Genomic DNA, 17,441 nt, shown 5'->3' on the forward strand with positions numbered 1-17,441 from the left:
CCTTTTGTTGTCTTATTGCTGACGCTGGAACTTCCAACACTATGTTAAACAACAGTGGTGAGAGTGGCCATCCCTGTTGTGTCCTTGATTTCAGGGGGAAAGCTCTCAGTTTTTCCTCATTGAGGATAACATTGGCTGTGGGCTTTTCATAAATGGCTTTTATGATGTTTAAGTAAGTTCCTTCTATCCTGACTTCCTCAAGGGTTTTTATTAAGAAGGGATGTTGTACTTTGTCAAATGCTTTTTCTGCATCTATCAACAGGATCATATGCTTTTTTTCTTTTCTTTTGTTAATGTGATGTATCACATTGATGGATTTGCAGATATTGAACCAGCCTTGTAACCCAGGAATGAATCCCAATTGATCATACTGGATAATTCTTTTTGTATGCTGTTGAATTCGATTTGCTAGTATCTTGTTGAGTATTTTTGCATCCATATTCGTTAAGGATATTGGCCTGTAGTTCTCTTTTTTTGTTGGGTCTCTGTCTGGCTTAGGAATCAAAGTGATATGTGCTTCATAGAATGAGTCCAGAAGTCTTCCTTCCATTTCTATGTTTTGGAATAACTTGAGAAGAATCGATGGTAACTCTGCTTTAAATGTCTGGTAGAATTCCCCTGGGATTCCATCTGGCCCTGGGCTTTTATTCATTGGGAGATTTTTGATAACAGATTCGATTTCTTCACTGGTTATGGGTCTGTTCAGATTTTCTATTTCTTCCTGTTTGAAGTTTGGTAGTGCATGTGCATTTAGGAATTTGTCCATTTCTTCTAGATTTTCCAGTTTGTTGGCACATAATTTTTCATAGTAATCTCTGATGATTTCTTGCATTTCCAAGGGATCTGTTGTAATAGATCCATTTTCCTTCATGATTTTGTCTGTTTGAGTGTTCTCTCTTTTCTTTCTGAGGAGCTTAGCTAGAGGTTTATCAATTTTGTTTATTTTTTTAAAAAAACCAACTCTTGGATTCATTGATCTGTTCAATTGTTTTTGTGGATTCTATCTTGTTTAATTCTGCCCTGTTCTTTATTTCTCTTCTTTTGCTGGGTTTGGGGTACTCTTGCTGCTCCCTTTCTAGTTTCCTTAGGTGCTCTGTTAGGTTTTGAGTTTGTGCTTTTTCTAGTTTGTTGAAATAGGCCTGGATTGCAATGAACTTTCCTCTTAGGACTGCCTTTGCTGCGTCCCAGAGAGTTTGGATTGTTGTATTTTCATTTTCATGTGTTTCCGTATATTTTTAAATTTCCTCTCTAATTGCCTGGTTCACCCAATCATTCTTTAGTAGGGTAGTTTTTAACCTCCACATTTTTGGAGGTTTTCCAGACTTCTTCCTTTGGTTGATTTTAACTGTGTGGAATGATTCTGAATGATTTTTATTTTCTTCATGTCTACCTATTTCTCAATTATTGACCAATAAACTTTATTATTGGAGCCAATTATGAAATTTTCATGTGGCCACAAATACTTAATTAGTGTTTGTATATTATCTGTTTTTATTCACCAAAATATATCCTTAGCCATTTCTACCCAGTTTGCTTCCTATATCACTATGTAAGGAGATCATAAATATTAGTCTATAATAAATTTCAAAATGCTTCCAGAGACTCATTGGAAAAAGAAACTAAAAAGGATTAAGAAGAGAAGAATACATTATTTATTTTTTCTCTATAGACTTAATTTTTTTGTGTCTCACTTAAGAGCATTACTCTTAGATTCTTTTCCCCGAAGTGAAGTACCTTAGCTATAGCTTTGTAGACAGACAGATTTCAAAATGGTATAGTTATAGGGAGTTATAATGATTTTTAATTCAGTTTCTTTTGGAAAAGGAAAACCAAGCATAAAGCAATCTAAAAAATCTTTTAAAGCAGAAAAGGAAAACTGACAAAATTATTCTGATAAAATTTTGTGTGTGTGTGTGGTTTTTGCTTATTTTCTTAGTATTCTCTAACTGCTACCAATTGCAATTTAAGAGTTTTGTTCTGGCTTTACACTTTGTCAAGAGTCTAAGGTTTGTTTCAAAATGTCTTTCTTACCCTACTAAGAAAGTTAGAGAAGACTTCAAGCTCATGTGTGCCAAAAGGAGAAAGGATTCTAGCTAGAGAGGATGTAGGGCTAGCTAAATAGTTTCTAAGTATCTTTACTTCCTCCCAAAATTTGGAAATGAAGCAAGTAAGAGGCCTTTACATTCTCAAGCAATGCTGATGGAAACTTGCCTCTCTTATAGAACTCTCCCTGCAAAACTGTGGGTTGTATACAGCAGGTAAAGATGTTTTATCCTTTAGGTAAAGACGTTTTATCTTTTACCTACTTATGGAGGATAAAAGAGAACAATTGGCCCAAAACAAAATCTCCTTTTAAATTATCTAATTGTTTATAGATTATCATGTCTAACACTGCATTATCTTTATTTTAAATTTGCTATTAGCATGAAAAACCCAGTAAACTGGGTCTGGGTAAACGCTTGAGCACACAGGCTATAAAATATGGCAAAAATCAAAAGACTATGGTGAGTGCAGAAGAAGTAAAACACAAATAGACATATAGTAGAAAAGTGAGATTCAGTGATTGAAATGACAATAAATTATAAATATGTGTGTTTCTGGATTCACAGGCTTTAATTTCATGTTTGAAAATACTTATTAGGAATTAATGTAATTTTGAATTTGAATGTTTTCCTCCCAGTTAGGAACATTCTAGTTAGCAGTAGTTTATTACTGTGTAGTTCTAGTTAAGAGTTCCTCTAATCACTAAAAAATTTGAGGGGTGCCTGGGTGGCTTAGTCGGTTAAGCATCCAACTTTGGCTCAGGTCATAATCTCCTGGTTTGTGTGTTTGAGCCCTGCATCAGGCTTGGTGCTGACAATTCAGAGCCTTGAGCCTGCTTCAGAGTCTATGTCTCCCCCTACCTCTGCTCCTCCTCCACGAGTGCTCTGTCTCTATCTTTCAAAAATAAATAAATGTTAAAAAAATTTTTTAATGTGTGTATTCAACTGGTTTCTTTGAAGGAATGAGTAGGCATTTGACCATCTAGCATCTGTACTATATTTCTAAAAAGGAAATGATTGATCAGATATGTTTGCAAGATAATTTATATAAGTACATTCCATGATTTACATTTAATCAACATGAATCTTTACCATCAAAGAGTGACCACATTATCTGCTCCCAAGACATCAGGAATTCTCTAGGGATTCCTCTGTTGTAGAATACTAAGTATGAACTGGAGGAACACCATATGAGTTGATGGCCAGAATAAATGATGGGTTCTATTTATTAACTCAACAAACATTTATAAAAAGGGTTGCCTGCTTGATACTGTCACTCAAGCAAACAGAGAAGAGATAATAGTTCTGCCCTTCAGAAGCTCAATTTCAAGAAGTTGAGAGGTAGCAGAATGTGCTACTTTGGTATAAAGATTAGTTTGAGCTGGAGGCAAATGAGAATCTACAAATGCAGAAAGAGCTTTCCCAGAGCATCCTTTATCAGACTAAGAGCAGAAACCTTTCAGAAATGAAGACTGCCATAAATTGCCCTTCCCAAAGAAGTTTTATGGCCACAAAGAAGATGGGAAGTTGGCACCAAGACAGGACCTGGATAAATAACCCACATATTCTATCAGTCTTCCAAATATATTTACCTTCCATAACTTCCTGATGTTTGAAGCCTAAAACCCTTTTGTTTTTACCTGTCACTTCTCTGCATATTTATTATTCTCTGTTCAGATGTTACCCAAGCCCTAACCACTCACTGGAGTTCCTCATCATATGAGGTTTCTTCTGCACATGCACTGCACACATTAATAAACTGTTCTTCTCTTGTTAATTTGTTTTGTTTTCCTTTTCTGTCAGTCTAATTTTCAGGGCCCCAGGGAATGAATCTAAGATAGGAAGAGGCAAAAAACTTCCCCTACAAAGTGAAACTAGTATAATTAAGACACCAAATATCAGCACTATGATAAAGGTAGGTAGGTTGTGAGGTTTCCCAAAGGTAACTGGTGCAGCTTTTAGCTGCTTCAGAAAACCTTGCTGAGTAAAAGAGCACTTCACATTAAATAAAATTTCTGACCATAAAAAATGATTGAGTTAAAAAAAGAAACCCCCAAGTGGTGAGAGAATGGGCAAAATGGGTGAAGGGAAGTGGGAAGTACTGGTTTCTAGTTATGGAACAAGTAAGTAATGGGGATGAAAGGTACAGACAGCATAGAGAATACAGTTAAAAGTACTGTAATAAATGGTAGCTATACTTGTGGTGAGCATAGACAGACTAAGTGTACAGTGATTGTATCACCATGCTGTATACCTGAAACTAATGTAACCACACTTTAGTTTTAAAAAACAAGTTCAAAAGGCATCCAACACAAGTGAAAAATAAAAAAGGAAAAGAAACTCCTAAGAAAGCACATCAATAAAGGTGACTACACAAGAGTGTCTCTGGCTGGAATCTAAAAAGCTCTGATGAATATGGATCCATAATTATGAGTTCCTTCTTCCCCAAAAAAACATGGGAGGGAAAAATTACTCTGAGATAATGACCTGACCACAAGGAGACAGAAATAACCTTTGCAGAAAGCCCAGTCGTAAAAAAAGCAAGAAAAATTTGCATAAACTACTTTAACTAGAAGAGGAAAGGTACTGAAGGCTGAGCAAACTTGAAATTAACAGTTAGATAAAACCCAAAGGTTAAAACTATACATCAGTCTGTCCTAAGACTTCAAACTCAAAATACTGGCTAAAAAAGAACCCTGTTTATAATGTGAGATGTAAATAATTTTGGCTTCCCGGCTAATTTCTTTTAATGGAAATGTTTATGAATACACTGGTTTTTGTTATATAAAGCAATTCAATTTCTATCATAGAAGAGTGGAACATTAATTAGAATCCACAGATATACTTCTAAGTGGACAACATGTGTAATCCTGGGATACTTTTAAATATAGATTTTTGTATTACAAGAAAAAGACTGGCATATTTGACAGCAATTGTGAGACTAAACATTAAAATTCTGAATCCATGGTATGGGGGTACCTTTAAATGTAACAGGACAGTTAGCTGAGAATGATAGCAAGTGGAATCCATAAGTAATAAATACTCTTGAGTTTACCACAAGAAGGCAAGGCTATACCAAGAACATCTGATTCCTGAAGAGAATAATATAAATTGACTCAAAATATTCATCATTACCCATACTTATTTGACCAAAGAAATCCTTTTAAAAATGTTTTTATAGAAATACATTGTAGGATACATGGTAAACCATGAGTATTTTGGAATGAATTATAATTGCCTCTCACAAGTACTATTTATTTAAAATACCTGTTTGTCTAACTAGATTTGTAAATCTTCAATGGCAAAAAATGTGCCATATGTATTTTCGCATTATCATTTTTTCTAAGTTCCAGGTTATATGCTAATAAAAAAAACCCTTTATATTATTTTAATCTTGGGAGGTACATAATTATCCCCATTAAATGGGAAATTTGAGGATGAAAGAAGTTGGGCAACTTGTCCACGGTCATTTAGCCCATAAGTTGCTGAGGTGGTATACAAAATCAAGTCTGTTTAATAACTCTTCCAATACCTAGCATGGCCTCTGGCATATATCAGGCAATTGAAGCATGTTTAAAAAACTCATATTAAAAAGACAACAAAACTCATGCCCATATTAATAATCTATCTTTAACTACTCTCTGAAGGAAATTTTCATCAATGACTTAAATCTAAATTTTAATTCACTATCACTATTGAAAAAATTTGTAACTGAGAAATGTAGCTGCAGTTATTAAAAGACCAGTTTTAGTTCTCTTAGAAAAAACTGACTTCTGGAATATGCAAGTTTCACTTTAATGAATGAAAATTTAGCTTTAAGTCTAAGGATACATGGAAAATCCCTTCTGAGATAGCTCTATTTCATCACAAATGACTAGTAGCTAAGTCATTTACTCGTGTGTGTGTGTGTGTGTGTGTGTGTGTGTGTTATTCTTTCTATAGGCTCTAAGAATCTGGATGGGTCAGTCATAAATAATATGCTGTCAGTATTTCAGTTTTGGCCCACTTGAAACAGAGACTAATGACAAACTGTGTCATATCTAAATGACCATACCTATCCATGCCATATTTACTGATAAAACTCAGATGAACATACTAAAACTGTTATGAACTCATACATGTTTTTGCCATAATTACATATGAACAATAAAGGCACTTTTTTATTTTAAGGGTTAAATAAAATAAATGACTATCACTGCCTGTCTCTGTAGGCTTGGCCCACACACACACACACACACACACACACACACACACACAGTCTTATCAAGTGAACAGAATTGTATATTAATTCTGTCAGATTTTTGTCTTACATTATGTCCTTTGCTTTGAAAGTACATCTAGTTACTAGAATGCTGGTACTCATAAATGTGTTTTCAGAAGAAGAATGAAAGCAATAGTAAAAGAAACAGCTGGAGGAGTAAGTTGGTAGCGCCGGAGTATCCTGAGCTCATCTCCTTCCACAGAAAATAAGGCTACAACTAAATACAGAGCAACTCTCTCTGAGAACAACCTAAAGATCAGCTATTCCACAGCTAAAGATATAAAGACAAAGTACATGAAGAAAAGTAGGAGGGACAGAGAGGAGATCTGGTGCAGTGACCCACAGTGGGAGAGATACCACAGGCACAGAAGTCTTCCCTATGGAGCAAGGGTTTCAAACCCGACATCAGGCTACCTTGCCCTGGGGATGTGCACCTGGAGAAGTGCCTATAAATGTCTGGCTTTGAAAACCAGTGCAGCTTAATTCTGGGACAGCACAGAGGCTATAGGAAATGAAGACTCTATTCTTAAAGATCCCATGAGCAAACTTACTCGCTATGAGACCCAGCACAGAGGCAGCAGTTTGGAAAGTGCCTTGGCCATCTGTAAAGGAAATTTACTGATTTTAGGGTGTGTTTTTAAAGGAGGACCAGGCATCTATAGGAACTTTCTCTGGGAATGGAAGTACTGGTGGGTTCCATTTTTGATATTCTCCATCTCTGTTAGCACCACATGCCTCTCACCAGCATTGCGCTGTGGACTCACCACACCGACTGGCAGGTGGCATTGGCTGGGACTAGCACCTCCCAAAAGCATGTTGTGCCTCACTGCATTCAGGGGGAAGCAACAGCCTAGACTGAAGCCCACTCAAATTGGCTGGTAGGGGGAGCTGTAGATAGCCCTACCCACCAGTGTACCCACAAAAGTTGCAGCCCAATCAAAAGGAAAGTGCATGAAGCCCATACAGGGGACACCCCTGTTGCATCTAGTTCTAGTGACCTGAGAGGACTGTGCTTCTGGCCCCTACAGGACGCCTTCTACATAAGCCTACTCCTTGAAGACCAACAATTGATCTACCTAACACATAGAAACAAACACAGAAAGTCAGGTAAAATGAGGAGAGGAATATGATCCAAATGAAAAAAACAGGACAAAACTTCAGAAGAACTATATAAAAACAGTGATCTACCAGATAAAGAGTTCAAAATAATTGTTATAAAGATGCTCATCAAATTTGGGAGAAGAATGGATAAACACAGTGAGTACTTCAACAAAAAGAAAATATAAAAAAGAATCAATTAGAGGTAAAGAATAAAATAAATGAAATAAAAAATAAGTTAGAAGGAAATCAAAAGCAAATTAGATAATGCAGAAAAACCAAACAACGATCTGGCAGACAATGTAGTAGAAATCACCCAACCTGAAAAAATTAGAATACTTTAAAGGACATCTGGGACGACATCAAATGTACTAACATTTGCATGTTAGGGGTCGTGGAAGGAGAAGAGTAAGAAAAAGGGTAGAAAACTTATTTGAAGAAATAGTAGCTGAAAACTCCCTAACCTGGGGAAGGCAACATACATCCATATTCAAAAAGCACAGAAACTCCCAACAAGACTAACCCGAAGAAGTCAATACCAAGATATACAATAATTAAAATGTCAAAAATTAAAGAGAAAATCAGCAAGAGATAAGCAACTAGTTATGTAATCAGCCATAAGGCTGATTTTTAGCAGAAACTTTTCAGACCAGAAGAGAATTGCATGATATATTCAAAGTTCTGAAAGGAAAAACCTACAACCAAGAGTACCCAGCAAGATTATCACTCAAAATAGAAGGAGAGATCAGAGTTCTCCAGACAAACAAAAATTAAAGGAATTCATCACCATGAAAACCAGCCTTACAAGAAATATTAAAGGGACTTCTTTAAACAGTTAAAGGCCATAAATGGAAGAAATTTATGAAAGAAAAAATCTCACTACTAAAAGCAGACATATAGTGAAGACAGTGGATGAACCACTTATAAAGCTAGTATGGAGGTTAAAAGACAAAAGCAGTAAAGTCAACTGTATCTACAATAATTAGTTAAGGGACACACAAAATAATGAGTAAAATATGATGTCAAAAACAAAAACAAAAACATGGTGGTGGGGGAGTGTTTTAGAATGTGTTCAAACTTAATATAGTAACCATTAACTTAATATAGATTGCCATTATTAGAGCATTATATGTGAACCTCATGGTAACCACAAACCCAAAATCTATAATAGCTATACAAAATATAAAAAGAAAGCCAAGCATAACACTAAAAGTCACCAAATCACAGAAAACAGAACAAGAAAAAAACAGAACTACAAAAACAACCAGAAAACAATGAACAAAATGGCAGTAATTACACACCTGTTAAAATTACTTTAAATGTAAATGGACTAGATGTCCAATCAAAAGACACAGAGTGACTGAATGGATAAAAAATGAGACCCATCTACATGCTACCTATGAGACTACTTCAGACCTAATGACACATATAGGCTGAAAATAAAGGGCTGGAAGAAGATGTTCCATGCAAATGAAGTGAAAAGAAAGCTAAAGCAGCAATACATATATCAGACAAAATAGACTTTATAACGAAGACCATGAGACAAATAAGGGCATTACATAATGATGAAGAAATCAATACAAGAGAATATAACATTCGTAAATATATATGTATTTGTGCATATATACTCACACATATATATAAATGCACCTAATGTAGAAGCACCTAAATATTTAAAGCAAATATTAACAACTGTAAATGTAGAAATTGACAGTAATACATAACAGCTGGGATTTTAATAACCCATTTACAACACTAAATAGATTGAGACAAAATTAATAAGGAAAAAGTGGCCTTAAACAACACATTAGATCAGATGGATTTAACATATATACAGAGCATTCCATCCCAAACCAGCAAACTACACATTCTTTTCAAGTGCACATGGAACATACTTGAGAATAGATTACATGTTAAACCACAAAACAAGTCTCAACAAATTTAAGACTGAAGTGATAAAGTATCTTTTTGACCACAATGATATAAAGACAGATTTCAATTACAAGAAAAAAAAACTGAAACAAATACAAACATGTAGAAGCTAAACAACATGCTATTAAATAAACAATGGGTCAACAAATAAATAAAAGGTGAAATAAATATTACATTAAGACAAATAAAAATGGAAAAACAGCATTCCAAAATCTATAGGATTTAGAAAAAGCAGTTCCACGAGGAAAGTTTATAGCAACACAGGCCTACCTCAAAAAACGAAACACACACACACACACACACACACACACACACATCTAAGACAATCTAATCTTAAACCTAAAAGAAATTAGAAAATGAAAAAGCCCACAGATAATAGAGGAAAAATATAATGAAGACCAGAGCAGAAATAATAGTAAAAAAAGAAAATCAATAAAACTAAGAACTGGTTCTTTGAAAATATAAATAAAATAAACATTTGGCAAAATTCATCAAGAAAAAGAGAGGGCCCAAATAAAATCAGAGATGAAAGAGAGGTTACAATTAAATATACAAAAAACAACTAAATATACAACTAAAATACAAAAGGATTATAAGAGACCACTATAAAAAAATTACATGCCAACAAATTAGACAACTTAAAACCTACAAAAAACAAAATATACAATCTTAAAAGAGTGAATCAGGAAGAAACAAAATCTTAACAGACCAATTACTATTAATGATATTGAATCAGTAATCAACAAAACTCCCAACAAACAAAAGTCCAGAATCAGTGGCTTCCCAGGTGAATTCTACCAAATATTTAAAGAGTTATTAGTATTTACTCTTCTCAAACTACTCCAAAAAATTTAAGAGGAAGGAACACTTCTAAATTCATTCTATAAGGTCAGCATTACCTTTATACCAAAACTGAAGACACTAAAAAAAAAAAAAAAAGAAAAGAAAAAGAAAGAAAGGAAGAAAAAGAAAAGAAATTATAGGCTAATGATTTTCATAAACATAGATAGATGCAAAATTCCTCACTAAAATATTAGCAAACAGAATTCAATAATGCATTAAAAGGATCATACATCGTGATCAAGTGGGATTTATTCCAGGGATGCAAGGACAGTTCAATATGCACAAATCAATACACATGATATACCACATTAACAAAGGGAAAAGTCATATGATAATCTCAACAGATGCAAAAAAAGCATCTGACAAAATCCAATAGCCATTTATGGTAAAAACTTTCAATAACGTATGTTTAGAGGAAAGATACCTCAAAATAATACAGGACATATATGACAAACCCATAGCTAACATCATATTCAATGATGAAAAACAGAGCTTTTCCTCTAAGAACAGGAAGAAGACATGGATTCCACTCTTGCCACTTTTATTCATCATAGTTCTAGAAGTCCTATTCATAGCAATCAGTCAAGAAAAAGAAATTAACAAGGCTTTCAAATGAGGAAGTAAGAAGAAAACTGTCACTGTTTCTAAATGATATAATACCATATATAGAAAATCCTAATGATTTCCATCAAAAAATGATTAGAATAAATGAATTCATTAAATTTGTAGGTTATAAAATTAACGGACAGAAATCTGCTGTATTTCCATATACTAATAATGAAGTTGCAGAAAAAGAAAGAAAACAATCCCATTTACAATTGAATCAAAAGAATAAAATATCTAGTAATAAATTTAACCAAGGAGGTAAAAGACATGTATTCTGAAAACTGTAAGATACTGATGAAAGAAACTGACGATGGCACAAATTAAGAGGTAAGATATACCGTGCCCATGGATTAGAAGAATTAATATTATCAAAATGTCCATACTACTCAAACTAATCCACAGAATCAATGTAGTCTCTATCTACACTGGCATTTTTCACTAGTACAAATGAATCCTAAAACTTGTAGGGAACCACGAAAGTTCCTGGATAGCCAAAGCAATCTTGAAAATGAAAACAAAGTTGGAGGTATCACAATCCCAGATTTCAAACTATACTGCAAAGTCCTAGTAATTGAAACAGTATGGTGCTGGCACACAAAACATGTAGACCAATGAAACAGAATAGAAAGCCCAAAAATAAACCCACATTTCTATGGTCAATTATCTATGACAAGGAAGGCAAGAATATATATACAATGGTAGTCTTCAACAAATGGTGCTGGGAAAATTGGACATCTACATGCAAATGAATGAAACTGGACCACTTTCTTATACAAAAATAAACTTTAAATGGATTAAAGACCTAAATCTAAGACACAAAACCATAAAACTTCTAAAACAAAATACTGGCAATAAACTCTTGAACATCGGTCTCAGTAATATTTTTTTTGGATCTGTCTCCTCAGAAAACAAAAGCAAAAATAAACTATTGTTATTATGTAAAACTAAAAAGCTTTTATACAGTGATATGACATCAACAAAACAAAAGGCAACCTATGAATGGGGAAGATTATCTGCAAATGATATATCTGATAAGAGTTTAATATCCAAAATACATAAAGAACTCATGCAACTCAATACCAAAAGTCACTCCCAAAAAATTCAATTAAAAAATGGATAGAGATCCTGAATATATACATTTTTCCAAGGAACACAGATGGCCAACAGACACATGAAAAAATGTTCAACATCACTAATTATCAGGGAAATGCAAATTAAAACCACAATGAGATATTACCTTATACTTGTCAGAGTAACTAGTATAAAAAGACAAGAAATAACAAGTATTGGCAAGGATGTGAAAGAAAAGGGAAACCTCGTCTCCCTGTACTCCACATGGGGGCCAGAATGCACATGGTATAGCCACTATAGAATGGAAGTTCCTAAAAATTTAAAAATAGAAATACCTCATAACCCAGCAAATCCATTTATGTGAATTTATCCAAACAAAATGAAAATACAAATTCAAAAAGATATGTGCACCCCATCTTCACTCCAGCATTATTTACAATAGCCAAGATATGGAAGTAACCTAAGTGTCCATGAATAGATAGATAAAGAAGATGTGGTATATAAAATAAATACAATGGAATGTTACTCAGTCATAAAAAGAATGAAACCTTACCATTTGTGATAACATAGATGGTCCTAGAGGAAATTATGCTAAGTGAAATTAACTCAAAGAAAATAAAATGCCATATGATTCTATACTTATATGAAGCATAAAAACAAAACAAAGTAAATAAAACAAAGAGATCTATAAAAACAGATATAAACTGGTGGTTGCCAGAGGGGGAGGCAGGCAGGGGAATGGACAAAATAGATGAAAGAGACATAAACTTCCAGTTATTAAATAAATAAGTCACAAGGATGTAAAGTACAGCATAGGGAATATAGTCAATATTATAATACATTTGTGTGATGACAGTTGATTACTAGACTTATCATGATGATCATTTTACAATGTATGTAAATGTTGAATCACTTTGTATAACTGACACTTATATAATATTGTATGTGAACTATCCTTTAATTTTAAAAAAGGGTAAAAGAAACAGATAAGAAAAATTGAGGGAAAAAACACCTTAAGTTTTCACTCAGCTATACTGTAATAAGATATATCTATCCTCTGAGATCATCATTCCTCACCAAACCTTTTTACCTGAAACTCCTCTGCAAAGTAATCACAGCAGATGGAAGCTTCTTTAATCTCTTTCTAGTTTGGAAGCCCTTCCAATAAGCTTGAATCAAGCAAGCTGCTTGATGCAGTTTCTGAAATTAAAGGCCAGAATTAATTTAGAGACATCTCTAGGAGAATCTTGTTTATAAGTTTACCTTTTAAAATACTAGGCCTGGGCAAGTGTTAATCTCTACCTCTAATAAACTGGGGAGAAGGCAATGTCATAGGGCCAGGACAGAAAAGGTCTAATAATATTAAACCAGATCTCTCAAAAGAGTACATTAGATTCTCGGGTAGTATCTAGAATATATTCAAGATATAGTTTGATTAGCTCTGAATTCTCCTTAAGTAATCTCACTTCTACTCCTTTTATAAGAATTTCATAGTTCTGCTAATTTTTAATGCTTTACCTTCTACTTGATTTATTATGCCTGGCCTCTCTTAGTCAAGCATTCAAGGGTATGAAGAACTCTTTGAACAGGCTAAAAAAAAGGCTCTAAGATTAAAAATGGGATCCACAGCATCAAACTATGGCTGTTCTGAATATTTGAGGAGATAAGTAAAGAAAGGGGGAGAGACAGCAAATAAAAAATTCAAGGAGCTACCACTCTCCAATATTTTGAAACCAAGATGTTTACTGAAATATTAGCAAATATGCAAATTATTTTTTTTATAACTTATTACCTGTTCTTCTACTTCCTGATAGACATTAGGGGTTAAAAGGGCAATGAGCTGTCCAAGTTCTTGACTAAACTCTGTCCCAGGCTCTGGCTTATTTAGCAGACGTCTGAGTCCTGAAATGGGATAACAAAGGTACATTTAAAAATAAAATACGATTTGTTATCTAATCAGGATCAATTTGAGGTTAGAAATTCTGTTTAGAAAGAAATGAATACAACAGATTAATTACATGATTTTTTTTCCTTTTCTCAAAAACTTCTAGATTGAAGTCTTTAGGATATTTCTCTGTTCTAAGAGATTTTATGTGCTCATTTGTAATATCTGATGCAAAGGCTGTCCCCTCAATATCTTTACTTAAAAAGAGGTAAGTGGTAAATCAAAGAGTAGAGATACAGAATATCTTTCATTTGAACATAAATAAACTGAAACACTTTTAAAAATAAATAGTATACTGAGTAAATGACTACACTGTGGAAGTATTTAAACAGGTTATTAGTCATTCTTGAAGAAAGCTATTATTAAATAAAAATAGAAAGTATTGTATGTAATTTGGGGCAAATCAATAGGGTATCGAGCAATTATTATAGCAGAAGTGCTATAAATACTGCATTTTCATCCCAAAATAAAGCATACTAGTAGTATAAGGTTTAATGTAAGTACTATTTCTAAGCATGTTGAAATGATACATTATAGTATTCACTATAATAAAGTAAAATGCCCTTGGAGTGTATAATTGGGAAAGCCACCATATGGATCTGACCATGCCTTTACACTTGCCTTCAAAACTCAAATTCTCAGCAGTATTAATAATTACATAATATCTTTTTTTCTAATTAAAAATTTTTTTATTTATTCTCAAGTTAATTAACATACAGTGTAGTTGGCTTCAGGAGTAGAATCCAGTGATTCATCACTTACATGCTCACTCAAAGCTCATCTCAACAAGTGCCCTCCTTAATGCCCATCACCCATTTTCCTCAGCCCCATCTACCCTCAGTCTGTTCTCTGCATTTAAGAGTCTCTTACAGTTTGTCTTCCCCTTTGTTTACTCATTGTAAAATGTCTTGAGGAAACTGAGTAAGTTCTACTACTGACAAAAGAAAGGGAGATGAATTGTTAAGGCAAAGTTCCTTTATAATGAACTCTTTGGACATTTACATTTCTTACAAAAGAAATTAATTACAAAATTTAAAAATGAGTATCTGGCACAATATTAATTAGAGAGTACTATTAGTGGCACTTTCTTTCCCTCTTTATTCCAACAAAGTAATTACAATGTTCACACTAATGACTGATGCAAAGTAAGTTACTAAATAGTGCCTTCCAAATCATTGAGCATGATTAGAAGGCCACTGCAATAGTGTGCATATTAAATGCATAATTTAATGTTGTAATCTTTAAAAATATCCATATGATATGGCCCTGTATTAGTGAGTATATGCATAACAAGAAACCCATTTCCTGACCATGTTAAGTAAGAAAAGACAGTGTAATAAATTCATGTCCCTGGATAGCAAAGAAATAAAACAAACCTAACATAACTTAGGATCTGTGGGATCCTGGGTAAATTACCTAATTTTTTTATGTCTCTGCTTCCATATTGCTATAAGATAAGGATATCTCACAGGGTTGTTATGAAGATTAAATATTTTAATGTAGGATAAGGTATGCAGAACTATGACTGACATAGTAAATTCTCAATTCAATAAAAGCTATTATATGGGAACAGCATTGAACTGAGCCTTTCCTTCTCAAAATTTCTGACTTTTTATTCATATATAATTTTGGATGTGAGGAAGATTTTTTGTTTGCTTTGAGAAAAAGTAGTAAAACACCTGAAAGTAATTATTATTGATGTAAAGATTAAAAGAGCTGTCAATGTCTCAGGCACAGCTCTATTTTCTCTAGTAAAATTAATCTTGTTAAGATCACCAGTCTTTTTGGTCATTATTTTACTATATTACATAGTATATTTAATATACATTTTTTGTCAGAGAAGTATCCATTGCAACCTCAACCACAAAGTACCACAATCCATCCGTTGAAATATGAAGATAGCTTGATTATATAAAGACCTTTTTCTGAATTGGTATCTGTTTTAATAGGGTTTTATCTACACACTTCAGTTGAGTTTTTTAAAGTACCAGAATTTTAGTGATTCAATACTTCCATACAACACCCAGTGCTCATCACAAGTATACTTCTTAATCCCCATCACTATTTAACCACTAATTGTACACATGAAATTAATATTATACTGCATGATAACTGGAACCTTTAAAAAAATACAGAAATTTTGTTTTCTATATACCATCAATAAAAATTTCTTTTTGAGAATCTCAAAAAAAGAAAGAATATATGTACTACCTTTGTAGCAGGCACTTAGTCTCAGTAAAATCAAAATTTCTTGATGGGATTTAGTCATCAACAGTAGGAGCTTTGTAGCAGTACTTCTTATGACTGAGCTAGGAGTTGATAAAAGCTTGAAAACAACTTCATCTAGAATTGAATGTAGTTTTTTTCCTTCTATTCGAAGTAAATCACCACTAGTAGAACAAAATAAAAAGATAAAGAATGTACCAGTACTAATGGATGTATAGGTATCATAAAAAATTAAACATAAAAATTTTAACAACTTGATGCCCGAGGCCAGATGCAAGAAGATAACCCAGTTTTTAAACATATAGCTTAGTTCTATGAATGTATCACATTAAATCAACTACTATTTATTGAATTCCTACTGCGTGCAAGGCACCATGCTAGGTAAAACAGGTAATACAAAGCAGTCAAATGCTTTCTCCTCTGAAAAACCTGCAATCAAATTACAGAGGAAAGATAAATCTGTAAAATATCATAGATGATTTTAAAACTTCAAAGCAACAATAAAAAGAAAAGCACAAGACAGTACTTGCTTCATTGCTTAATGGCGTAAGAAGAGAAAAATCCTATAGGAATTCAATTATTATGGATTTAATATAGAGTTTATCTTTCCTTAGGTATATCCTTCATTACATTAACAATTATCTTCTTGTACTATTTATGTGATGAAAACTTGTCTGAAACCTGAAACAGTCAAAAGAAATTACTGGGTATCTTTTACTCACACGCCCCTAAGGAGTATGTGATTTTCTAGGGGTATGTACCTTCGCTTGACTATGTATTTACTATTGATTAGGCTATGAAATTCTGCAAAAGTAGAGGTTAGCTTATAAAAAATGAGTAACAGTGATTCTTATCTGAGAGCAATGCAAACAGATGCTTAATAGACAATCCAAATGGATTTTTTCCAACAGAAAAAGGTAACTGTAAAGGTTACTATCTACTGTTTTATAAGACATCAAATAGATTTTTTAGCTATTTGCAAATTCATTTCTATATTCCTTTGACAAACCACTCTTTAAATCTCCCTTCCTCAAATTCTCCTTTGAAATGATATAAACATCTTACTGGTTCCTTCATTAATAAATACGTTGAATAGAATTTGTTTTGCCATGTTTCACCACTAATATCACATATCCACTGTGCCACAAAGTTTCCTTGTGCTTCACTGTAGTCCCCCAACTCCTTCATCTCCTGGTTAGCCTATCCCTGACAACTACTAATCTACTTTCTATCACTAAAATTAGTTTACATTTTCAAGAATTTAATACAAATCAAATCTATATTTTTTTTGGCCCGACTTCTTTCTCTCAGCACAATTATTTTGATATTTATCTGTATTGTCTCATATACAAATAGTTCATTCCCTTTTTTTGCTGAGTGGTAGTCTATTGTATGGATATACCATATAGTTAATTCA

General features: G+C 33.3%; 1 protein-coding gene across 4 annotated transcripts in view; it reads right to left on the minus strand.

Annotated features, from left to right (window-relative positions):
* The window catches only part of IQCB1 (IQ motif containing B1), a 63,823-nt gene that overhangs the window by 20,724 nt on the left and 25,658 nt on the right, over positions 1 to 17,441 (minus strand). For all 4 annotated transcript variants that reach the window (XM_029939412.1, XM_029939413.1, XM_029939416.1 and 1 more), the window contains exons 8-10: positions 16,010 to 16,188; positions 13,646 to 13,755; positions 12,944 to 13,053 (exon numbers count right to left, since the gene is read on the minus strand). In XM_029939412.1, coding sequence (XP_029795272.1) covers positions 12,944 to 13,053; positions 13,646 to 13,755; positions 16,010 to 16,188 — 399 coding nt within the window. The remainder of the gene's footprint in view (positions 1 to 12,943; positions 13,054 to 13,645; positions 13,756 to 16,009; positions 16,189 to 17,441) is intronic.

Source organism: Suricata suricatta, chromosome 5, assembly GCF_006229205.1.
Source record: "Suricata suricatta isolate VVHF042 chromosome 5, meerkat_22Aug2017_6uvM2_HiC, whole genome shotgun sequence".
NCBI lineage: Eukaryota > Metazoa > Chordata > Mammalia > Carnivora > Herpestidae > Suricata > Suricata suricatta.